The sequence below is a fragment of the Rhamphochromis sp. 'chilingali' genome, assembly GCF_963969265.1.
Source record: "Rhamphochromis sp. 'chilingali' genome assembly, chromosome: 3".
Taxonomy (NCBI): Eukaryota; Metazoa; Chordata; class Actinopteri; order Cichliformes; family Cichlidae; genus Rhamphochromis; species Rhamphochromis sp. 'chilingali'.
Genome location: NC_137931.1, coordinates 2,096,418 through 2,123,309, shown reverse-complemented (window position 1 = coordinate 2,123,309; position 26,892 = coordinate 2,096,418). Strand labels below are relative to the sequence as shown.

The window sequence follows — 26,892 nt, the reverse complement described above, 5'->3', positions numbered from 1 at the left end:
GTCTGCAGAAGGTCAGTCTCTGTGAAGTTTGAGCAGACTCTACATGCCATCCCTCCGTCTCCTCACCTGCTCTGTGCAGCTTCATGTATCTTTAATTCAAAAATAACCCCATGTTATTTCTGGGACACTTTTGAAACCCTCTACTTCCACTTCTGCTGGAACTGTCGTATGATGCAAGCAGTGCTTTGTGTGGGATCAGCTCCAGAGGCAGCATCAAAGCAGGAATGTGATATAACCGCGCCCATTGTCTTCGCAGGGTGAAGCATCCTTCAGTATGTTACAGGGCCTTTGGCAGGTGACACAGCTGGATGGCGCTGGAGACTGCGCTCAGGGTAGAACCAGCCAGCGTCGTGTCAGTGATGACGCCTGATTCCCAAACCTGACTTAACAAGAAATGTCTAAAAATGGAGTCCAATAACAAACTCATTCACACTATTGAGATCCTGTTTCTCTTTCTTCTACCTTATTCTAGCTGCTCGGACCTTTGCTGGTTAACTCCTCCCTCAGTTTTCAGCCGATTTTCACCATTCAAACTTTAAACTGTTCTTCTCCTTCCGCTAATTCCTGCTATATCTTTTGGTGCTCATAACTGTTATACTTTTTGTGCCATTTTCTGGCCCATTTTGCTGAATAGGACCATATTATCAGTGTGATCACTAGTTTGGCTTGCCGGGCTGAGCCGTGTTTTAGCTCAGTGAGATGAGCAGCCGTTCTCAGAGCGGGAGGCCCGGGTTCGAATCCCGCTTATGGCAACAATTTCTTCAACTTTTTTTTAAACTGTTTTCAGCAGAATTTTCAGTTTCTTCACCTGTTATCAGTTACCTGAGAACCAGTTTGGCTCAGTGAGATGAGTAGCTGTGACACCAGGAGGCCCGGGTTCGAATCCCGCTCATGGCAACATTTCCTTCCAGCAGACAGTTTAACTTTTTCACCTCTTTTCAGTACAAATTTCTGCTTCTTCACCTGCAGAATTTTCAGTTTCTTCACCTCCTCTCAGCACATAGTTTTACTTCTGCTGTTTCCAGCAGATTCCACTACGAGGCATTCACACTGCATTTTCGCAGGAAATGCAACTTTTTCTAGTTGAATTTATGTTTTTCAACTGATGCCACACATGTTACACCAGTCTGTTAGGAAAGACTTTTTATACTTCCTCATCCAGAAATAAACTGCTCTACTGCAAATTTGTGCGTGTACAAAAATGTTTTTTTTCCCAGACTGAGAGCCAGTGTGCTGTGTAAACAGAGACTATAGCCTAAGATCACAAGTACAGCAAGTGATCTCTCACACAGCTGTTTAGGGTGCAAAACCACTTGTACTCATTACTCAGTGCAAAAACGTTTTAATGAGCACGTTACTTTGTCGCTTTAATGAGTACTATTATGTTTTAATGAGCAGAGATATGTGACTTGACTCAAACTGACTGGTTTCATCATTAATGGATGAAAACTATTAGCAAAACATTAACTCACATCACACCGTCAAGAACAGTCTTCCTCAAATCACATCACACTCCTGAGTGCCCATCATGTCTCCTAGTGCAGCTTAAGTAGAGTTACATGAGGGTTAGAGGAGGACAGCCATTTGTGACCGAGCTACCAAATCAGAAACCTGCCTCATACATATACATGAGAAACTGTAAATGCATCGCTCACAGTTTCTAACGTATATAAAGATAAAGGAGGCAGGCTTCAGAGACACAGAGATATCCTGTATATGATCGACAGGGTTTGTCTGTATTATTGATCTCAGAGTTGTTCTGATTTGGCGCTATACAAATAAAAGTGACCTGAACTGAATAAAGTGTATTTGTGGACAGCATCACACACACACACACACACTCGGGAGGCTTGGTTTCAACATCAATTATATAAAATCATTTAATACCAAGCTAATCTGGTCCTAACCAAGGAGTCAGTGTGCTATGAGGCGTTCACAGCCTGATGAAAGGTAGAAAAAACTGTTTGCGTAGAGGTATTGTGTACTGATGAAGTGGTTTAAAAGTGTTTTTAAGCATACTTACTTTTGCCTTTGGTTGGTATCCGCAGCTGTTGTGTTGGAACGATGGATACAGCCCGCTCTGCAGAATACATTTAAAAGGTTTCACTGATGCTAAATAGTAAAATCAATACTCTTTGCTGTAAATAGATGAACACTGTTAAAGCTATACGGCCGGCTTCGATGTGTGTGCATTTTATGTTTTATATTTGGAGTAATGGTGTTTGCTGATCGCGTTCCTTCATTTCAAGCATCTTGTTAGTAGTTTGAATTTTTATTACATATTTATTTTTTACATGGGTATATGTGTTTATTCTTTTATTATTGACAAAAGCTTAGAAGAAAATTACATTTTCAAGACTTCGAGATGATGAACTGAACATAATACATGCAGAAATCCAAACGTGGAAGTTATAATAAATCATTTAAAAAAATATAGATGTTCGTATTCTTTGCACAAACATCATCACACAGACAAAGTTTGGTTAAGCTGAGGAGACGATACAGACATTTATACATCCATATACTCTGATCATCATCGCTGTTATCTTCAAGATCAGTCTGTGTTTATCTCGGCATCGTTGGCTGGATGCACCAACAGGGCTTCACAACGTCTGAGGGTTGACGTCAGCATCAGTGATAAACCCAACCTGCTGCTAGCAGAATAGGTCAGTTGTTCTTTCATGTCTTGGCAGTCGGTGGACGAGGAAAATATTCACCGACACGAACCAGAAAGATTTATTTATTTTCCAAGTCAAAACTTAGGGTTAGGATTTGTTTGGGGTTATCACTGATGATGACTTAGACCTCCAACGGTTAGCTTCAACAGTTACATTACCATCCACGCTGTTCTGCTGTGCAGTAACACAACACATGGCCAGATTGATAGAAAAACAACTTTAAGAGGATAAAAAGAGCCACAGAGCTGAAGGGTCTTAGACTGCTTAGACCCTCCTCCTCTTTCTCACTGATTCCTCTGTGGTCATTAACCTGACTATCCCTCATCTCTAGTTCTGGAGAGAGACACTGTTAAAAATATAACCCAGCAAGCTGCAGGCTGGAAGCCAAACAGATGAGAGCTGCGACACCAAACACGTAAAAAACACGGTGCATATTTAAGAGTCACTAACCGGCTGAGTTTGCTGGTCACAGGTTCTTTGTTGTGCATCAAAACTTCTGCTTCTGTGCTGTCACTGTTCATGTGCTGCCTTGGGGAAGAACTACAGCAGAACACAAAGGAAACAAAGGTAGAGTGAGCATGCAGCCAGGACTTCGTGTTGCCTGGACAGAAGAAAGAGGCACAGTTCACAGATCCACTGAGCTCTGAAGCTTCACGTATGCATGAAAACACCTGCATGTGAGATCTCAACAACATCCCTGTGAATATTTGACACAGAGAGAGAAATGATGAACCAGTCATGACTTTACAGAGAGACGTGTTTCAGACAGATCTGAGATTCACAGGGACGTTATGAGGAACAAAACATCTTCAGCCTGTCTGCAGCGTCTTGGTCGGTGTGGTTAAAGAAGTAAACGGTGTGATAATGAGCATGATTGAGGTAAAGGCATGGGTAGAGAACAGAGGAAGGAAGTATAAAGCATTTTAAGGGCTGTGAAAGTAGGACAAGCTTAGGGCAAAGCAAGAAGAAACAGCCGCTATGTGAAATTCTCTGAATTTTCAAAACATATGAAACTGGTAGCAGCCGAGGGAGTCTCACAAAGTCCCAAATCTATGGCACCAAGAGAAAATAGAGAGCACACATAGTGCTTTATCCCAGCACTGATGTGGTTGCTCTACCATTGTTCCCATTTTCCTGAAAAGCAAACCTTTGTGGTCATCTGTGTAATACCAGTTCTCTGAGGTGGGAGCAGCATCATGTTGCTGTATCTGCACAAACTCTCAGCCTGCCTTAAAAACACATTGTTGTGATGTGTTAACATTGTTTTTACTCTACCTCACTGTTAACACCAGTATGATGGCACGGTATCCATCAGTGGCATCCAAGCAGGAATCAGTTTAAGCACAGAAGTGTGAGTAAGAGGACTTAACTGACTGTTCATTGATGCAGCAGATTCCTGATGGTTTGCTTCTTCATCAGGTTACATTTGGATATGTTGAGTTGTTGTGTTATTTTTAGTTATCATCAAGCTCCCTTTAGTTTTGAGTCTTTGTCTGTGCAGTCTGTCTTGTCCTCTATGGACTGTTCTCATGTGTCTCTTGTGTTTCATGTCTCCCCAGTCTGTCACATGTTTCATGTCTGTGTGTTCCATGTTGTCAAGCGTGTGTTGTCATGTCATGTCCCATTATGTTGCCTGTGGTCCATGTTCAGTGTGTTTAGTTTTGCTCCCCCTGTGGCGTCATGTTCATGTGTGTCAGCTGTGTTTCCACTTCCCTCATTACCCTTCAGTGTATTTAAGTCCTCTGTCTGTTTTACGTTTGTATGCAGAGTTTTCCACGTCTTCGTTTTCGCCATTGTGTTTCTGTTTTTCTAACAGAATAAAAGGCTGACTCATCTCACCAGGATAAAGAAGCTTTAGGTTTGTCTGAGGTTAACCAGCTGGTTACTACACTGTGTACCCTGCTTGAACCTACCAAACACAATAACATCTGATCATGGATGATACTGCAAAGTAAAAATCTATGTCAGCAGAATCTTCTGTATGTGTGATCAACAGCTGCATATATAAGTTTTGGTCATTTAGGTGAAATGTCTTGTGTAGCAGCCACAGCTCCAAAGCTGCTGCTCCCAGCACAAAACAGAGACTAAAGTCAAGGATTTGTACTGCTCAGCTGTCTTTGTTTATGTTGTTAAGCTCAGCATCATCTTTGTGTCTGTGTCAGTCTACACAAAATAGAAACTTTCTTACAACGGTTTTAAGTTTTTCCCACAAAACAGACTCCAATTTTCCAAAGATTTCCAATTCTTGAGCTCCTGATTATGTCAGTCTTGATGCCAAACTGACAGTAAGTGAAGCTTTCAGGTCAAAATTCATTTAAAAAACTAAATGTTTTGTGTGTAGGTGTCCTTCAGTGTGTTTGCCAGAGAGACGGGAACGGAGAGAAATAGAACAGAGAAAAGTAATTGTAGTGGGAGGAATAACGCTCACCTCTGGCCCTGCGTGGGCAAACCGCTGTGCTGCGTGTGTGTGTGTGTGTGTGTGCTGCGTGTGTGTGTGTGTGTGCGCTGCGTGTGTGTGCTGCGTGTGTGTGCTGCGTGTGTGTGCTGCGTGTGTGTGCTGCGTGTGTGTGTGTGTGTGTGTGTGTGTGTGTGTCTAAATACAGTAGATTGGTGCGACTCTGGAGTGCTCTGACATGCATTACGTTTCTCTCTCCATCCACTGTTTTCCTGACTATCTTCCTCCTGAACCTCTCTCTCCCTCACTCTGCCCCTCGATCTCATCTCTCCTCCTCATCCTCCCACTCGGTGCACTCAGCATTGCAAATCAACCCGCCAACACTCACACACGCACACACAGCCAAAGGGATTTACTGTCAGGATCAGCAGGTTGTGTTGCTATGCTTATACTCATGTTGTACCTGTTACTTTATTTACTGCCTCTTTCTGTTCCACATGCAAATGTGTGTTCACAGTTTGTAGCTCACATGGCCACAGCCGCTCAGCTGCCAGGAGAAACAGTAAACAGGTTTTTTGTAACATTTTTTGTAACATTTGTTACTTGATGGTCATAGTTTGTGACTGGGACACATCAGATCACACAAAAGACAAGAAATAGAATTCAGGCTCTAAGCTGCCTTCTAACAGTTTGTTAAAACTAACATTAGTAATGAAATCAGTTCTTTATTAACTAACTAATTATGAGAATCTTCATGGGAGCTCATGCTGCTTTAGCTGCATTTTTGTGGCATTTATGATACTGTACGGACGAGAATGTCAATCCAGGATAAAAATGAGTGAAAACCTAAAGTGCTTAGAGTGCATACCACAAGAACTAAATGAATCCCCGGGCGAATCCCTTGCCAGGCCGCCCCTGCTAACCCTCCCCACATTTCTTGGCTGTTTCTATACCGCTGGGGTAAAATGCCAAAAAAGCTTTTTTGATACATCATGGCCATCAGAGGAACTGGTAACAGGAAGTAATAGGCCACAAATCCCAGGCCTACTTAGACAAATGGCAAAAGTCATTTTACAGGCATTTTCCTTCCTTTCATCCAGTACAGAGTCGCAGCAGAGCTGAAGCCAGTCACAGCTGTCACAGGGTCCCAGGGAGGAAGCTGAACTACCCGGGAAGAACATGCAAACTCCACACAGAGGAGAAGCAGCCTGGCGTCAAACCCAGGACCACCTTGTGTGAAGTGACGACCCACTGTACCAGTTTGCACACTGTGCTACACAAAACTGATGTAATCTGTGCAAAGACTGTAAAAACATACAGTGGGTGTGAAACTAGTGAAAAGATGATGAAAGAAACATTGCAATACATGCTTGTATAATAATAATAATAATTAGTGTTCTAAACATACTGATGTGTATTTGTGCAACACTTGATGAGCAGAAAAACATGACAAGTGCACTGCTCTGTAGAGAATGGATAATAGTCTGAGAGTGAGCATCATATTATATTTGATGGCTAGACATTTATAAAATTAGTTATTTGGATTTTGGAGTGATAGCAAATGCAATTACGCCCACAGTGCTCTACAAAACATTGTGTTGTTTGTGGCAATTGTTAGGAGTCTAAGTGTTTTAAAGCCCTAGATATGGATTCATCTACTGTCAGCTGGCTTTAACTGGTTATAGTTGCTGTAACTGAAATAATAAATATCTGAGATACTAACCACAGATGTGGCTGTCACAGATGCCTCAAATGAATCTGCATGCAAGGACATCTCAGACATCTCTGTTGTTTAGCCAGTGAAGCTTAGTTCAGACCAGTGAAACAGGCAGCACGAAAGGGTTAAAGCATTCCAGTATTCAGTAAACTGGTTAATTATTTATTATTCATTAGCAGTTTGTTTCTTTGTTAAGTGACTCCAGTAATTATATTTATACATTTTAATTTGAGATATAAATTAAGTTTCATTTGAAATAATCTTTTCCTTTAAAGAGCAACCAATCCTTCAGAGTCAACCCAACACGGTTCCAACACTCTTCTGTTGTCTAAAAACATTAGAAACACTTCATAAAGCCACAGTCTTGCACTGGGTGTCAAGTTACTTCATGATGATGACCATTTATAAGCACTGTATTTCAGCACAATCTGATGAATTTCATGGTTAGAGGGCTTCCTCATACACAACAACCACAGCCAGGTTTGGAGAGGCATCCTCAAGAACTTCAAAGGCCATGGCTCCAACAGTAGCCTCACACTAGCAGAGGAGCTCAACAACTTCTTTGCTCAGTTTGAGACCAAAGAAGTTGATTATCATATAAATGGCGGTAAAAAACGGCACGATCGTAGACTCATGTTTTCAACCCAGCTGCGACAGTCGCGGCACAGCTCGCCATCTTAAAAAAAGTACAGAGCTGCACGACCACCCGATGTGCCACAAAGATTGTGTCTTGTGAAACAGGATGTGATGTGAAAATTATCACCAGATACCCGCAACACAAGCGACGCGGCAAGAACAAAAATGGCTGGAGAGAGTTCAACCCCAGGAGAGCTGCTGACCTTGACGGCATCCCAGCGACTGTGGACAAAGCCTGTGCGGATCAACTGGCAGGTATCCTTACCAGGCTGTTCAGCCTCTGACTCATGCCACTGTTCCCACCTGTCTGAAGGCCTCCACCATCATTCCCATTCAAAAGACTGAAATATACACCGTCAATGACTACAGACCTACAGCCCTCACATCAAGTCATCAAGTGTTTTGAGTGGATGGTGTCAACCGGTTTGCTTACTGAGCAAAAACGGTCCATGGAAGATGCCATCACCACTAAACTGCCCCGATCAGTCAGACTCGGCCACCACCTCGCCACTCTACTGTGACTCAGCACCGGATCTCTACAGGGCTGCCTTCTAAGCCTCCTACTGTACAGCCTGTCCACACATGACTGTACACCACCCACCCAACGTCATCAAACGTATGTCGACAACACCTCCGTGGTTACACTCATGTCTGACGGAGATTAGACAGCCTACAGGGCGGAGGTAGAGAACTTGTCCCACTGCTGCTCAGAAAATAACCTGAAACTGAACGAGCTTAAAGCAAAAGAACTCAACATGAAGTTCAGGAGGCACAGACAGGTCCACTACCCTCCCATTAGAGGGAGAACGAGTGGAATCGGGCTCCACCTTCAGGTTCTGGACACCTAAATCTCCGCTCATCTCATTTGGAGCCACAACACCATAAACTCTGGTAAAGAAGACCCAGCAGTTGCAGCACTTCCTCTGTGTCATGAGGAAGAGTAACTGGGACCAGAGGCTGCTACTGGGTTTCTACCACTCCTCAGTGTTTGGTATGCAGGGGTCACAATTGAGAACAAGAAGGCTGCGCAGCCACCAATCGGAGACTGGGTAACCTTCATCACTCAGGCCACTCACACCGACTCTACTCAGACAGAGTCCTTTACACTACTCCCCAGCACTTTGCAACCTGCTCTCTATTTGTGCTTCTCTCTTATTTTGTATATTTTTTCTACTCTTTCTATTTGTATATAATTTTCTTGATGTCCTACTATTCATATTTTATTACTGCACAGTTGGTGTGGAGCACCCATAATTTTACTGTACATGTACAAAGAGCTATTCTATTCTGTTCTATTCTAAGTGCAAAAAAACACATTTAAGGAAGACCAATAGGAAGACCAGAACTGCTTAAATTCCATTAAAAGGGATGGAAATTAGACCATTAGAAACTTCGACTTTGTTCTGATGAACACTAATTTGAAATGGTGTAAAACATGGAGCTGGAGGTAGGATGGATTTGGGAGTCTTTCTCACTGACATATTCAGAATTCAAGACAGCACTTAACCAACATCTTAAAGAGACATAACATGCCATGTGGTTTCTGCTTTGTACCTCAACAGGAAAACGAGCAATAATCCCACCTCTGCCTCTGTAAGACCTGCGTGACCAAGAAGTACCATCAACCAAGCAACTACTTTCAGCTTTCCTACCCTTACAAGCTCTGGGTAGTGTGTGTCTGGGTAGAAATGAGCTTCCTCCAAAAAGTGTCTGGGCTCTTAGTGGTAGGATGGAGAGTAGAGCTGCTACTCCTCTACACTGAAAGGAGAAGGTTGTGATGGTTTGAGGATCTGATTAGGATGCCTTGTGTATGCTGACCATGTCCTACAAGGAAGAGGCCTCTTGCAGGTCCCAGACACACTGGGGAGATTACCTTTGTTACCTTGCTTGGGAACACTTTGTTGCCCCCCCGGGCTGGCAGGGTGATCTGAACTCAGGTGAGTGACAGATGGATGAGTGAACTACAAAGTTTGAGGATTTTCATGTTTTAGAAAATTCAAATGTGTTATTCAATTATTTTGATCTTTTTACTCTATAATGCAAAACATGAGGAAAAAACAGTGGAAAGTCTTATAATAAACAGATGTGCTGAAACCTTTCACTGGTGCTGTATTTGAGGAATGTTTTTCAAGATTTTCATCCTTAGATCAAACCAATGAAGCCGAGTGCCACAGGCAAACACAGAGATGTCAGGAAGATGAAAACACATCTTTGGCTTGGTTCTTTTCATGGGATTTCTTTACTGTAAGAAAATATTGAATAAAACCAGTTTTCTCCCCAGAAATTCTTGATCCTCTCACTCATAATCTGCTTACCCTCTTCTCATTTTGCCTCACGAGAATTGTTTATGGAGCATCAACAGACAGCTGTAGGTAAGGAATTAACCTTCACGAGTCTATGGTACATGGTTAATAATATGAAAATACGAGTAGAATACAAACGTGTTGTCTACAGATCTCAAGACCCACAGACACAAACATATGCAAACACAAGCTAACATAATGATGACAGATTTTCTCAGTAGGAAAAGAAACTGAACTCATCCATTTATGCACGATTAGATTTTATAGGCACTAAAACACAAAGTGCCACACTGAACTAGGAACTTCCAATCCCCCAAATCTACATTTTTATATATTTAACTAAAATTATGAAATAAAATAATAATTAAAACTTTAAAAAGGACCCAGGTTTTTGACATCAATCTATACTTTTTCCCCAGATCTGGCCTGGCCCACTGCTTTAGTCTTTGAAACAACAGACTGACTTTCATTACTGGACCACAACATTGGCTTCCTTGTTTTGTTTCATTTTTTAGAACCAGAAACATAGAAGCAGGGTGAGAGCAACAGACACACATTAAAACACATTAAGGACGCATTTGTGTTTAATGTGCGTCTTTACCTGGGAACAGAGCATGAAGGTGAGTCGGAGGAGGAAGCAGCAGTGTAGACTAAAGCATCAGTGGAGCTCTGACTAGAAGTGTTGTCCCTGGAGAAGCTTTTAGGTCATGAAATAGGCCCTACAGAGTATTTCGTTTGACAGCAATACGAGATGACTCTTGGAATCAGCTTATTTTGTGTATAATAATAGAGGGTTTCTTGTTGGTTATTTAACTTTTACAGAGAGTGAGTGGGGGAGACTCACAGCCAGAGCACGTAGGTCGGACTCGAGCCCAGGTGGCTGCATTTCAGCCGCATGGTATCATTGTAAACATCTATATTTATGGACTGTCGTGGTTGTTGTCCAACTACAGAATTCGCCACAGAATTATTTAAAAGGCTGTAATAAGAAAATTATCAAAGGAAGAATAATTAATACTTTTCTCATGTAAATTTTGGTTGTAAGTAACTGTAATTGGCAGACTATTTCTATTGATTTATTGATTACTTCAAGGAGTCAAAGTAAGGCCACGCTTTTCCTTCTCCTCCTCCAGCGTTATGCACTGCAATGTATGGAACAAAGAAAAAATGTTTAATGAAAATTCAGCTTAGTCACAACTGATTTACCTGCTGTTTACTGGGCTAGGGGCGGGGTTAACCAGGTCGGCCATGGCTGAGGGGGAGGTGCCTACAGTTGTCATGACAACAAGTTCAGGGTCCAGGATGAAGATCTCTTCCTGGGAGATTTCTGATACGTAGTTGAGATGTTCCTGAAGGTTTTAGCAAAGAATCAAACGAGAAGGCATCATTAAGGTCACGGAGTGAAAATGACTAAAAACTAGAACACAGGTGGTGAAACCTTACCTGTGCTCGGTCTATCCTGTAGAAACGATCGGCTGTCGTGGCTGAGGAGACACAAAAGACGGTTTTAGCCAAATAAAGACAACGTGGGAAAATTACTATTCCTGTAAGCATGTCTCAAACTCAGCTCATTTAAAGCAGATTGCTGCAGGCGGTCATTAAGGTTCAGGTCAGCAAATAACTTTGAACATTGTTAATCTGTACATATGCTAGCTCCCACCTCCTGTGCCAATTACTGTGGGAAACCAATAGCCTGCAGAGTAACAAGATGAGATGCTGCCCCCACAGGGTGAGAAACTGTTGTTTCTTACACCATAAAATAATTGTATTTTATTTCAGTGTAATAGGGAACTCGCATTCATTTTGTGAAGACCAAATCAATGACTACTGTGATGCAACAATGACTTTCTAACCAGACTGCATTTTTGTCCCATTGCACCGAGTTCACCTTTGTTCTGCATCATTATAATGAACATGGACCAGTTTAATTCATGGTCCAGCACAGCCCAGCAGCTGGTAACACAACTCCTTTCACACCATTCTAGGAATGTTATTCTAAAGCCAGATTCTGTGCAGTTTGTCCATCTGAGCAGCTGGTGGAGGAAATATAGTCTAATATAGGAAGAACTGATGAAATTCTTTGATGTCATGAATACAGTCATACAGTGAAATAACTTAATAACAAACAAATGTGAAAAGTACAAACAAACAATGTAGTTTTTCAAAAGCACTTAAACATATCAGCCATGTGTGTAAATCCTCTGTTGGGTTAGAGCAGAAGTAGCACTGATCACATGCGCCCTCCTCAAACACATCCTCCTTATCTCTCTGTCAGGTAGATGCTGCATCTTTTTAAATCCAGTTTTCTGCTCAATGCCAACAGGACACAACCCAGGCAGAGGTGTGTGTGTGTGGGGGGGGGGGGGTTGTGTTAATGTGCATGCACATTTAGCATTGTGTAGGAAGCCTGGTCTTTCTCTATGATATTTTTGGCAAGTTGCTCTGAGAGATAAATATTCATGACATTCTCCAAAACCCAGGATCTGATGGGACTATGTTTTATGTTATTTTGAGGAAGTGCTAACACAGAAACCTGTTTACATTAGAGAACTGTGTCAGCATTTGTCCTGCTCACACTGCCTGTGATAATGCTGCATGGACCTACGATACGATTTTCTAACAATTTGAACATTTGAAATCTACACAAAACAAAAGCAGAGTACAGATCTTGATTGTAGGTCACTGACTGCGTTCTTACAATCAGATACACATTTCACAGCAACATGTGGTGCGAGAGATCTGGTATTGCTTGCACAAGATTGAAAAGGGACACTCAAAATGTAACAAGTTGTGTGTTTGTCCATTTCTCCCAGTGGAACACAAAAAACCACCAGTAATGTGACTTCATCACTGCCTTAGAACAGAAGACAGTAAACTTAATCTGCAACATTTGTAAATGACTATAAACATGATTCCTCTGCCATTATGCTTATGAATGCATGCATTCATTATATGACACATCCATAGCAGCAAAAACATGCATGACTGATCTGAGCTTCATTAAGTTAATTAAAGACCAACAGGCAGCTGATCAAAACTGAACTGGTAACTGCCATTTCAAACAGGCAAGATGAGTGTTGATAAGAGTATTTATGTATAAGTCATACTCATGAAACAGGATGTCACCATAATATCATCATACTGGGTAATGATTAGCATAAAGGTAAAAACTACTATTATTAAGTAATACTTACAGTCGAGGAAACACCACTTTGGAGACAATCTCTGTGAGCAAAGATTCTTCGGCTTGGCTGCCTCCTCCTGAATGACAAACAGACACCTGATTACAGGTCAGTGGACGAGAGAGTAAACAGAAGCTGAGCCGACGCGAGGACGAGATCCTCTGGTAATACTGAGTCTTGTTTTTCAAGCAGTCATGGCTTCTTGTTCAGCTCAAAAGTAGTCGTTGCAAATAATCTCCTCCAAATTTACTGCATGATGAATATCTGTTTCGGGCCACATATAAAGCCATGAAAATATAACACGATTACCAGACATCACAACATTGTTGGGATTTGGTTTTAAAATGAATAAATAGAGTCATTTTTACACATTCTCCTACTGTTGAATCTGGAGAAACACCTGCGAGACCTAACAAGCTGCATTCACATTTAAAGTAGATTAAAGTAGATTACTGACCCTCATCAGGTCTGACTGTTAGCTATTTAGATTTAATAAAGACTAACACAATATACATGAACAGAAACATGCACCAACAAAACACTCAGGGACTATCACACCTGACCATCAATACATCATTCAATTCAGTTTTATTTATACAGCGCCAAATCACAACAACAGTCGCCTCGAGGTGCTTTATACTGTAAGGTCGACCCTACAATAACACACAGAGAGAAAAACCCAACAATCATATGACCCCTATGAGCAAGCACTATGGCAACAGTGGGAAGGAAAAACTCCCTTTTAACAGGAAGAAACCTCCGGCAGAACCAGGCTCAGGGAGGGGCGGGGCCATCTACTGTGATTGGTTGGCGTGAGAGAAGGAGGACAGGATAAAGACATGCTGTGGAAGAGAGACAGAGGTTAATAACAAGTATTATTCAATGCAGAGAGGTCTGTTAAGACATAGTGAGTGAAGTAGAAACTCCCAGAGCATCATGGGAATCCCCAGCAGCCTACACCTATTGCAGCATAACTAAGGGAGGATTCAGGGTCACCTGGTCCAGCCCTAACTATATGCTTTAGCAAAAAGGAAAGTTTGAAGCCTAATCTTGAAAGTAGAGATAGTGTCTGTCTCCCCAATCCAAACTGGAAGCTGGTTCCACAGAAGAGGGGCCTGAAAACTGAAGGCTCTGCCTCCCATTCTACTTTTAAATACTCTAGGAACAACAAGTAGGCCTGCAGAGCGAGAGCGAAGTGCTCTAATAGGGTGATATGGTACTACAAGGTCATTAAGATCAGATGAATGATGTCATCGCACATTAGGGCCGAGTCCCATGGATGGACATGCATTCAAGAAGTTGTAGCTTACTTTTCACTTCACATCCAGCTTTAGTTGTAAGGGGTCTCTGCAACAGCAGGTTGTCTTTTTAATGAGCCTTTACTGAGTGGGCACATCCTGCCTACTGAAGACCTTTAAATTGTCTTTGGCAATTTAAAAAATAAAGAGCTGTGACAGGTTTAATCCTCACATCCTACAGCAAACAACGTACAATAAAAATACAAAATCGTCTACAAAGCAAACCAGTTTAGTTTTAGTCATAAAAATAGATTTCAGTTTGCAAACAACAAACGTCGCATCAGGATAAAGCAGACGTAATCGCTGTTCCCTGTGAGCAGGTGCGATACAGCAGGCCCTGGATGCGTCCTGTACACATCCACTCACATTATCTTCTCGAGTCATAATGTCAAAAACTTGTGACAAGAAGAAAGTTGCACTTCTTTATACAGCCTCATTACTGCAACTTTTTGTATGTTGATATGGCGCAGCCTTTTTTACATCCAGTCTCCAATTAGTTTAGAATGCAGCAGCAGGACTTTTTAACTAGATCAAAACACAGACAGCACATTACTGAGATTCCTGCCTCCCTGCTCAGTTTCCCTGTTAGCTGTAGACTGAAGTTTGAACGCTTGTTCTCTGTTTACAGAGAAGTAAATGGTCTGAGCCTGGTATCTGTGAACTCCTGCCCCCGTACAACACAGTCAGACACCTAAGATCTCCAGACCAAAGCCTGCGTCTGTCCCACAGATACACCGGATTATGAGTGAAACAGCAGAATCAATCATTATTTTTCACTGACTAAAAACACACCATCAGTTCTGGCTGACTTTGTCTGACTTCTCAAACAAACGACTCAACCCCACAGGAAATCCTTTGCTGTGTTTTCAATCCACACCACCTTTGAAAGTATTTGAGGGTCAGGAATATTTGTATATTATAGGTTTATCTTCATTTATGGCAAATGAACATAATCTAATTACAATCTGTGCAGAAGTTTATTATAGAGCTCGTGACCTCCCATCAGTATTTCATTGGAAACTTGTCAAAATATAGATATATACTGAGTGACCACCTGTAGGTTTACAGATGTGCTGCTTATAAGGTTGGAAATCTGCAGTCAGCTGGATGAGGGACGAAACATTTCTCTCACAACGCTGCGTCCAGATGAACTTCCTGGGATTTCCTTACCCGCAGGATTTAAAGTCACTTGTTGCATGCTCCGTTTGTTTATAGATGTATTTAAAGTACTTCTAAGTTTCTGATTCCAGGTTTCTACGTGTAACAAGAAGATATGAGAGATGGGGTGGACGCGAGCTTCAGGGCCATTATGTTGTCCCCCTGTAACATTTCCAGAGTCGTTTGAAGTATAAGGAATCCTACAATCAGAAGAAAGCAAATAAAACTGCTGTTACTTTATGGGGTTTTTTTGAATATCACTCAATAAACTCAGTTTGTTTGTTTGTTGTTTATGTTTCAAGCTTTAATGTGTTTGAGAGCATTTCTCTGTACAACTATGGGAGTGTGCGCCAGATTTCAGCCCCTAGCTTTGAAAAATGTATTTTTAAATGCCAAAGATGGTGGTGCCAAACTATTGATTTTTTAAGTGTAGCTGAAGTTAAGCTTGACTTTTGAAATCCCATCTTTCTGAGGTCATATTTGACCTAAAACTATCTGCCTGACATGGATTAAATAGTCCTCTGGCTCCACTGAAAATTGTACTTTGAAAATATTTGTATGTGCACATTACAAAGAGCTCAAATTTATAAAGAAATGTATCATCATCCTACATGTTTTTCAGGGAGATCAGAGAGGACCTGGTATGGAGTGGCCCAGCTGAATGTAGACTGTGACTTGTGTGGCTCCTAGTAAATGAAACCATTTAATGATTTGCCAGGTAACCCATTTGAGTTCAGCACTGCAGAAAGAAAAAGTCACCTTCCAGTAGAAGTGGCAGGAAGAGGACAGCTAAAGAAAGTTGTGGTTTTCTCCTCTCAAACGGTAACAGAAAGGTTCGCTGGAGTAAACACTCCTGCTCTCCGCTGTTTGTCTTTACTTGCCTAATCCTGCTGTCATGTTCGGTACCAGTCTCAGGCTGAGTAAAATGCCTGCAGGCTTTGAAAGAAAACCTACAAACGCTTCTAAAAAGTTTGACTTATCTGAGTGACTGCGTCTTCTTTGCTTTCTCCGTCTTCACTGTCCTACTTAACCCTTATTCTGCAGCAAGTTCAAAGAAAGCAGACAAAGAATGAGTGAAGTAAAATGCCGACAGTACTGTAGGAACAGATACCGGAGTGAATAATAAGCAGACTTCGCTCAAGTGAAATGCTGGTTTTAATTGTCACTGCTTCAAGATGCCTCGTCTCTCATTTTCTCCTGAGATGAGACAGGATCAGCCAATCGCTGCAAACGATGTAACACATGGCAGCAGCTTTACCGGCACACAGCAACAATAAACTGCCTTACTGTAACACAGTCCTTTTCTAGTCAAATTAGATGACAGGTTGCCAAGAAAGGTTCGCCGAGATACACAGAGAGATGCGACTGCCAACCAGAACAGCTCCTCAATATGTTTTCATTTTGTGGACACTGAATGAATGCAGAGGGCATTACTAATATATTTTGTGAGGTTTTTAGCTGTGGTATCAGCTGTAGCAGCAACAGCCTAACCAAGGTGATCCTTCTCCAATAATATGTTCCAGCTCTTCCTCGGTGGATCCTGAGGTACTCCCACAGTTCAGACTGGATATATAACCCCTTCAACGTGTACTAGGTGTACTCAGCAGGTGAGAGCCTGCAAAAGCTCCACTTAAAGAACAGATTGGATGGACTGGCAGAAGCCAAGCTCTGTTTTACAGCTGTTATGTGGGCGTATGCATATTATAGAGCTCTGCTTTGCAAAGAAAAACATTCAAAATACTGAATATCCTGCAACACACAAAAAGTTTACTCGGTAGGTGGTTGTAGAAGCTATTTTTTCTCCCGCTCCATCACAAACTGCACCAGTGAGCATCAACAGTCACCAGAGAGCAGGAGATCAAACTGCGAAACAGGCGTTCATTATTCTGGTTGCTACGCAACACAAAGTCTGACAGCAACTCCCAAATTCTCTCCTATTAATGATCTCGCCTATATAAAATTAGGATGTTGTTAAAAATAACATTTACAGTTAGTGCTGCTCTGATTTCACCTAATGAGGAAGATGAAGAGCTTGTGATGTGGATACATGGTGTCCGACAGGCTGAGTTCATCCAGTGTTTGTCTAAATACAGCATTCACTAGATTCACACTCAAGTAATGGACTTTATCTGCTTTTCAGCAGAGCACAGAAAACTGTTTTTCTTTATCAAGTGAATGAGCTCTCTGCACGCTCTGTGAAACCTGCCTGAAAACTGGGTTTCACCTTTGATCAACAACTGCACAGCTTCTAAATGGCGAATGATGCCGTTTATATTGAGTAGGAAATGACTTCTTCTTCTTTGCTTCATAAATTTTGGACTTTAAACTCAGAGTCAGACGGACAGACTCATTTACCAAAGCACTAATTATTGTGATGCCGTCTGTCTCTAAAGTCTGTTAATATAAACCACAGGAAAAGAGAAGCCGCACGCTTATGAACACAACTCAGATTGCACTGGCCAGCGTTCAATAAAAGCGCAGCAGCTACATCCCATACAACACACATATCAGGGTGACAGAACATGACAGTGTGGCATCTCATCAGCAAATCCCCCTCGGCTAGCACAAGCACAGGAAGAGCAGAGAGGGAGGAAGAACAGAGGATCCTTGATACAGACTCGCTGGAGTGCTGAGCAGGTGAGCTCGCCGAGTCCTGAGACTTGTCATTAAGCTTTGTGATTCAGACTAACCTGTTACAGTCGTAAAAAAATGTGTTGAAATGCTCGTGCATCTTCAAAAATGCTGAATATAAAAAAGTTCACATTGTTCTTAATTCAATTTTAAAAGTTTCATATATTCTATATATTTATTACAAGCATAGTCATTTTCATTTGATGGCTGTGGTTTATACCCCCTGAATATCAAAATCCTGTAATACTAATGAAAACAATCAATTACTCGTTTTTAATGAAGGCTGGCTCCATCGCTCTGGATGAGAGATGTGGTCAGAGGTTGACTCATGGTGGGCATGAACGTCGCGGTAATGTCTGGCTTTCTTTGAACTGTTTCCAGCCTGGTATGATTGTACAGCATCTTTAACGACTTTAAAAAACAATAATTGGGTGCAGTTTGAATTTATTTTGGATTTTCTCTAATATGCACAAGGTGAACAGCACTTATACAGTACAGGCTCATATATATATATATATATATATATATATATATATATATATATATATATATATATATATATATATATATATATATATATATATATATATATATATATATATATATATATATATATATATATATATATATATATATATACACACACACACACACACACCGCTGCTAATATTTGGTTAAATATTCACCCCAACCAATCACAGCAGATGGCCCCGCCCCTCCCTGAGCCTGGTTCTGTTGGAGGTTTCTTCCTGTAAAAAGGGAGTTTTTCCTTCCCACTGTCGCCAAAGTGCTGCTCATAGGGGGTCATATGATTGTTGGGTTTTCCTCTGTATGTATTATTGTAGGGTCGACCTTACAGTATAAAGCACCTTGAGGCGACTTGTTTGGCGCTGTATAAATAACATTGAATTGAATTGAAATGTCCCTTTAACTACACTTTCGGTGGCCATCAACAAGCTTCGGGCATAATTAACGTTGGATATTCAGCAATTCTTCCGAAGAGTTGACAGGTTAATTTAACCAAGTTTCCTGGCACAAATTTGCAACAGTTTTGAGATCAGCGCTTTGGGACCATCGTCCCAGGAACTTAATGTTAGCCTACTTTAGTCCAAAATGGCAGTTTCACAATGTGAAACTAGCTTCACTGTGCAGAGTCACACTGGAGTTAAAACAGTTCATTACGGGTTCAGGTGTTGCTGATGCACACTGTAACCATTTCCCTCTGATTTCAAGGTGACGATACGGATCTTCTTCCAGACTTCCAGGCAAAACTGTGACATATCTGAGTGTAACACATGTGTAGTGTACATTTGTTTGAAATGATGAATTTAGAAATGTCTCCAAGAAACATTCCCAACTTGTGTAAATCTACACTTGACAAGGAGAATTGTCCATGAGGTGTAGTCAAACTTCTGACTACAACTAGAGTTTTTGTGTAGATTTCTTAAGTAATGGGTAAAGCTGGAATTGCAGTAGCCCAGCAACCTCACTAGTTGTTCAAACTACTCTAACTTCAGTTTCATTGATTACCTAAGATGCCCATTGGAAACCTAGTTCAGAGTGATTCACTCCTAGAACCTGAGCAATTACCTGTTGGCTTTGCTTTGTGACTAGTCCTTCTGGAGCTTCAGGTAGTTTAAAGGTTTTCTAAAGCACAAGTAACTAGAATTAGCTGTGCAGATTTAATGGTTTTAATCTTTGCTCAACAACCCTTGATATCTGAATACAGCTATAAATAGACCTCTCAAATCAGAACTGTACTGTGTAATTGATTGAGTCAGAAGAACAAAATCATCGACTTGAAGAGACCGTGAGCAGGCAGTGCAGTTTAGTACACGAATGAACGAAAAACATCTACCATTCCAGGTAACTGAGTATTCATGCTAACTTTTTTAATAATTTGGGGATTATATGACAAACCCAACATACTTTGCACACCAGGTCAAACTCAACTATTAACTTTGCTGCACACAAACGACACCACAGATACCACACGGAAATACACAAGTAATCAGAATACTTCAAGGTTACCAACACATGAAGAAACTCAAACCGAGTCAGATACAGCACAGCATGCATCATGCAGTCACACTGAGACACATGGGGAAAGTCTCCTTGAAAACAAAACGCTATCAGGAATCAAAGATTACATTATGTCACCTCACGGTGCGTTTTAGTTCCCCATCTCTCAGATTCTGTTTGTTTTGAGAGTACTTTTATTCATGTAGGTGCAGCCAGTGTATAAACACAGAGACGTGTGGTAATTCATTCTCTGACAGTGTTAGGGGTTACATGGAGAATAAAGTGTAGTGAAGACGTGTCCGGATGGTATGAATGGAAATAGCGCTCAGCAATTTGCAGCCATGCTGACGTAAACTGTCATTTGAGGAGAGACTGGAAAGTTGGTTTTGTTTTCTATGTATAATGTTGCCTTGTTTTGTTTTGCTAAACAGCCATTTTTATAAAAGCCACTTTCCTGAATCGGTTGCTGGCAACAATACTGCTCAGAAAGCAGCGGTGGATGACAGAAAAGCTAACAAGAATTAGCTCTGCAGAGTGTTATTAGCGGTTGTCACCGAGCTTAGAAGCGTCTGTGAGGCACCGGAAGAGACCTGGTTGTGTTGACATCACACATGAGTTGGGGAATATATAGTACGGGATATAATCTGGGAGCTAACGGCTGCACTCATTTCTGAAACAAGATGAATGCTGCAGTTTCTTGAAAAGGGGGATTTTCGCTGGATGTCCCAATTGAGTCAATCTTATTTAAGTAGAACTGGAGTGATAAGGCCAACACTGACTATGACAACAACATTAACACAGATAGCTCTACCAGAGTTGTTAACAAAATGCTGCATTAGGTCTGAATGAGTGAAGAAAGTCACAGCTTTCAACACCTGGTGTAAAGAAGATTACCGATCGTGGCTAAAAGAGACATTTGGTTGGTTGATGGTGGTAGACGGGGAGGCCAGATTATTCTAGTTTTATGTTTTGCGTGAGAGAACGGCCTCTGGAAGTAAGAGAGCTATATACAGACAGCCTGTCAACCACAGATGGAACTAGGTTGGTTTCAAGGCTGGTGGTTGATCTGCTAAAACTGGAACACCTGTGTAAGACTCTCACACCTAAAATGCTGATAAGAATCTGCAGTCATAGTTTTGCAGACTCGGTGCAAGACCTCGTTTTTTCCCACAGTAACACCTGACTTGATGCTGACTCATTAAAAATCCATTTCATCTATTGTGCTCATCCAACATCTGTAAAAGTGTCACGTCTGACTTTTTAAAGCAAGAAAACAACATCTAACATCTCAGCCTGGCTTTCATATACTGTGTGGCAGTATATGTTGTTTGTTTGAATCATTAAGCCTTTCATTAACAAGATGGATTCAGGATGTAGTAAACAGATCCCAGAGTTTGGCAGACTAAAAGCTGGTCAGACAGGAAATCTGTAAGGTCACTGGCTTCATTTCTTTGGTAGCATAACTCCTTTTCTCTTTCACACATACAGTACAGCAGGTTTCCATAGAAACTATGTGCACATTACGCAACCATAATGGACACTGCTCGTGCTCATGTGATATTTAGCATCTGACACAAAGAGGAAGGTCTACAGACATTTTTTCCATCCTGGCCGAACTGAAAACTGAGCTGGAAACGTGGTGAGAAGAATATCATGAAAGAAGATGCTGCAGCACATAATGAAACTTCTCTGCAGTTTCCAGGAGAGTCTGTACTTAAACATGTATGTGTGTATGTTTCAATGTTGGCTTCCTTTATCGTGTAAACTCATGTGCTCGTCTCCTTGTACTGATTGATTGATTATACTAATATATGACTCACAAATATTCTCCAGTTAATTAGTTTCAATCTAAAGTTGTGCTTCTCATTTACGAAATGAAATCTTGAAAGCAAAAAAGTAGAGCAGCTGAGTGTAACTGACTTTAACAGAACGTATTTAGCTCATCTTCTGTTATAGATGGGAGGATATAATACAACACTCGCTTTAATAACTGTGTCCACGTGCCTTCGAATAAACAGCAAGAATGAGCAGCAAATATCGATCAGACTTTATGTGGAAGAGAAACTAAGTCCACGTGAAATGTCTGAAGCTCATTGTTAAGACACACCACGTGGAAGTGACTGTGTCACGGAGCCCATACTGTCTTCTTATTCTTATATCTGTGTGCTGTGTCTGGTGCTTGTGTGATGGAGTAAATATTCCATCAGGGACGGAGGACGACTGATGCCTTCAGCAACCCTGCTGTCAGACGTTACCGCTGCTCTGGCTCTGCTCTGCGGAAACCTAAAAATGAATGTTGTTGTATTAACTGATATTTCCTAAGGTCAGACTTTGCATAGAAATGTTTCTACTGAAGGCTGAACCCACACTCGTTCACATTTTTACCACAGTTGTCTAGTGTAGAGCAAAACCTACATATGGTACAAACAGATTTTTTATTTTGAGATAACAAATCTTCATCAGCTAGAATGATGCGATTTGCTCGATTATGTTATTTGTCTAACCTTCCATCTTTTTCTAACACGTTTACCTTTTACCAAGTAGGCCTGCAATGTGAGAGCGAAGCGCTCTAATAGGGTGATATGGTACTACAAGGTCATTAAGATAAGATGGGGCCTGATTATTTAAGACCTTGTATGTGAGGAGCAGGATTTTGAATTCTGGATTTAACAGGAAGCCAAAACAGGAGAAATCTGCTCTCTCTTTCTAGTCCCTGTCAGGACTCTTGCTGCAGCATTTTGGATTAGCTGAAGGCTTTCAGTGAGTTTTTAGGACTTCCTGATAATAATGAATTACAGTCGTCCAGCCTGGAAGTAATAAATGCATGAACTAGTTTTTCAGCGTCACTCTGAGACAGGATATTTCTAACTTTAGAGATGTTGCACAAATGGAAGAAGCAGTCTTACATATTTGTTTAATATGTGCATTGAAGGACATGTCCTGGTCAAAAATGACTCCAAGGTTCCTCACAGCGTTACTGGAGGCCAAGGTAATGCCATCCAGAGTAAGAATCTGGTTAGATACCATATTTCTAAGATTTTCAGGGCCGAGTACAATAACCTCAGTTTGATCTGAATTAAGAAGCAGAAAGTTAGTGGCCATCCAGGTCTTTATGTCTGTAAGACATTCCTGCAGTTTAACTCATTGGTGTGTGTTATCTGGCTTCATGGACAGATAGAGCTGGGTGTCATCTGCATAGCAGTGTAAATGTATGCTATGTCTTCTAATGATGCTGCCTAAGGGAAGCATGTATAATGTAAACAGAATTGGTCCTAGCACTGAACCCTGTGGAACTCCATAATTAACCTCAGTGTGTGAAGAGGACTCTCCATTTACATGCACAAACTGGAGTCTATTAGATAGATATGATACAAACCACTGCAGCACAGTACCTGTAATACCTACAGCATGTTCTAATCGCTCTAATAGGATATTATGGTTGACAGTATCGAACGCTGCACTGAGGTCTAGCAGGACAAGCACAGAGATGAGTCCACTGTCAGAGGCCATAAGAAGATCATTTGTAACCTTCACTAAAGCTGTTTCTGTGCTGTGATGAGCTCTGAAACCTGACTGAAACTCTTCAAATAAACCTCTGCAGATGATCTGTTAGCTGTTTGACAACTACTCTTTCAAGGATGTTTGATATGAAAGGAAGGTTGGAGATTGGCCTATAATTAGCTAAGACTGCTGGGTCTAGAGATGCTTTTTGAGTAAAGGTTTAACTACAGCCAGCTTGAAGGCCTGTGGTACATAGCCGATCATTAGAGATAGGTTGATCATATTTAAGATCGAAGCATTAATTAATGGCAGGACTTCTTTGAGCAGTTTTGTAGGAATGGGGTCTAAAAGACGTTGAGGATTATTCTGGATGCTTCTATCAGTAGTAGTCAATAACCCAACTATGGTATTCTAGTTTTTCTATAAAGTTAAATAAAACTGCACTCAAAGATAATAGAACAACAGAACAAGTCAGTAATATTTTGGCCAATAGTCACACTTTTTACTGCAGATGTCTTTGTAGACACACTCACTCTGGATGCTCTCATATTCAGGCTATGCACACCATAGAAATCAATATTACCAAGATGAACCTCTCAGGGGGATTCTTAACCAACCAAAACGTTCAAGCTAATAAAAAAATAATCAGTTTCATTAACAACAAAAGGAAAAACTAAATTTTTAAATGTTCTTGATTACTGTGAACATTCGGCTTTCGTTGCTACAGGAGTCCGTTTTCCGATTAAAACTAGAATACAAAAGTGTTGAGCAAGCTTTTATTTCCCATGTGTCTCTGAGCCAAACAAGTGTAGAACATAAAGCCCGACATTTTACTACCAACCTGCAGTCCCACAGGTATAGGATGAAGAGAGCAGAAGTCCTAAAGGTAAAGATAAGAGCAGGAATGTAGAAGGAAACGCACTCACGCACAGACACGGAGCTTAATTAGCTTTACTCCAACTTTTAAAAAGAGTTTTCGTGCTTCTTCACGATTTTGTGTCACTGCACTTTTCTATTTAATAACACAGAACAATGACCCTTTCATCTCAACGTATCTCCTCTGCCACTCTTGTTCTCTCTTCTTCTTCTTACCTCTTGTAATCGCTGGATGTGTTCTCTGCAGGTCTCTAAGTCACTGTCACCAGGAACCACGATCAGTCCCAGAGGAATGGCTGGAGATACAGAGGAACAGGACAATTATCCACCAGCACTTTGATATCTACTTATACACTCTGCAGTCCTCAGGACCCTGAGAGTCTAATTCTGGTCATGTAGCAGCGTGACTCAGAGCTGGGATCACACTTAAATGGTACAAAGTATACATGTGAGCGGTCGGCAGTACTGTGGTTCCTATGGGCCAAACTGGGAACTGCAAACTGTTTCCCCCACTGTAAGTAAACACCTTCATTCAGTTAACGTAAGAATTTAATTTCCCTGTGACAAAACGAGCAGCACAAGCAGGAGCAGAAGACGTTTTCTTTAAAATGAGTCATTGAGTCCGTAAAATGACAACATATTGGACAACTGCACATCAGATGGTTTTCATCCAGGGCCAGAATTTAGTATTTAGTGCCAAATTGATAATGGCACCAGTAACTTTTATTTTAATAAATAAGCCTGACCAAGCTGGCTTCCCATCAGTAAGCCGATGTGGATGCTGAAAGAAAAAAAAAGTGCCCCACGAGGCAGCCCAGGCCAGCAGCCTGCACCAGCACAGCACTGCTGGCTGAACATCACACAGCTCATTGTGCTGGAAAAGCTGTCAGACTGCGTGAAGACTTGAACACACACACACACACGCACACACACACACACGCACACGCACACGCACACGCACACACACGCACACGCACACACGCACACGCACACGCACACGCACACGCACACGCACACGCACACACACGCACACACACACACACGCACACACACACACACACACACACACACACACCTCAGCGAGGGAGACAAAGTCGACGGTTGCTTCACTAACAGCAGCCCAGTGAAAGCTTGACAGGTTCAAGAAAAGTGTGGCTTGTTTACTTTTTTGCTAATTGACTTCTCTCACAATATTTCTTGAAAGCAGGCGCGGACAGCGGTCTATTAGCCAGACACACCTTCAAACAGTCACCACAGCGCTGCTTTCAAAGGCAGCTGCTGCATTTGTAGCCGCACACACTGACCTTTTCAAGTAACAGTCAAGGCAAAAACATGTAGAACCAGTAAAACAGGCAGATTGTTTTCCAGGGAAACTGTGAACCTTCAGACAAAGAGAAGAACGCCTTCGTTCTCAGACTGCAGTGTTTACCTCCAGTTAGCCATAATTCCAACACTTCTAAAGATCCCTGCTAGTGTTTGGAAGTGTTAGTGCAAACAGTACTACTGCACTGCTAACTTTACGTTTCTATTCTCTTTCTATTGTGCTGTTTTCAGTGGTTTCGATTCAGCAGCTTGCACATTCGCAATTTCTCTTCTCTTTTATTTCCTATTGACTCGGCGCCTGACTGGAAACACAGTCACAGCTTACAGATAATAAGCTACAACTAAAAGTGAGCTGCTGTTTTCACATTTCACAGATGGTAGTAACAATAAATGTAATGAAACCGTATAGTTATTAAACATCCTTCAACCTTTATTAAGAGTCTCTATTCTGTGCTTAGCATGCACACAGAGCCACAGGAGTGGCATTGAGATGATACACTGAGCCTCTGGCTATGAAATGTTTTTCTTTTTTGAATCGTCTCCCTGAGTGTGACACATCTACAAGCTGAGAGCAGTGATGGACTTACATAATGAAAACTTCTGCAAGCGAGAACAGAGAACGAGGCATAAAATATGACGCTAATTATCTGAAACCAAAACATGCTGGAAATATATTGAAAACAAAGCAATGAGGTAATGCCACTATGAATTCTTAATAAGCAATGAAAAACATTAATATCGATGTTTCCACTTTGGGCAAAGACCTGCAATCATATGTTGTCTTTGCAAATGAAACACATAAAATTTACCATTATTACCAGTTTACAGTGTTATGAAACGTGCTGTTTGTAACAACAAAGGTAACAGCGCCACCATGTGGTCTGACATAGCACTGCATGTGCACGGCTGCAAAGCCCACTGACTGTAATTGTCTCTAATGAGGAAGATCATAGAGCCGTCCCTTTCTATATTCCTGAAACATCGGAGACGTGCGCTGTTCTCTGCTGTCTGTGCAGCATGAACTGAAACGAGGAGGTCTGACGCGAGCACAGCGATGAGGAACGACTGAGATGGCTGAAAATGAGCATGTTGACCTTCACGCCTCTTCTCCACCTTTCAATCATCGAGCAGTTTTTATTTCCTTGTCAGCCTGAAGATGCTGCTGTCATTCA

General features: G+C 41.4%; 1 protein-coding gene across 4 annotated transcripts in view; it reads right to left on the bottom strand.

Annotated features, from left to right (window-relative positions):
• LOC308393603 (diacylglycerol kinase zeta-like) overlaps positions 1 to 26,892 on the bottom strand; it is a 93,747-nt gene that overhangs the window by 9,639 nt on the left and 57,216 nt on the right. For all 4 annotated transcript variants that reach the window (XM_080877502.1, XM_080877503.1, XM_080877500.1 and 1 more), the window contains 6 exons: positions 24,614 to 24,693; positions 12,924 to 12,990; positions 11,173 to 11,213; positions 10,936 to 11,078; positions 3,129 to 3,218; positions 2,024 to 2,080 (listed from right to left, as the gene is read on the bottom strand). In XM_080877502.1, coding sequence (XP_080733628.1) covers positions 2,024 to 2,080; positions 3,129 to 3,218; positions 10,936 to 11,078; positions 11,173 to 11,213; positions 12,924 to 12,990; positions 24,614 to 24,693 — 478 coding nt within the window. The remainder of the gene's footprint in view (positions 1 to 2,023; positions 2,081 to 3,128; positions 3,219 to 10,935; positions 11,079 to 11,172; positions 11,214 to 12,923; positions 12,991 to 24,613; positions 24,694 to 26,892) is intronic.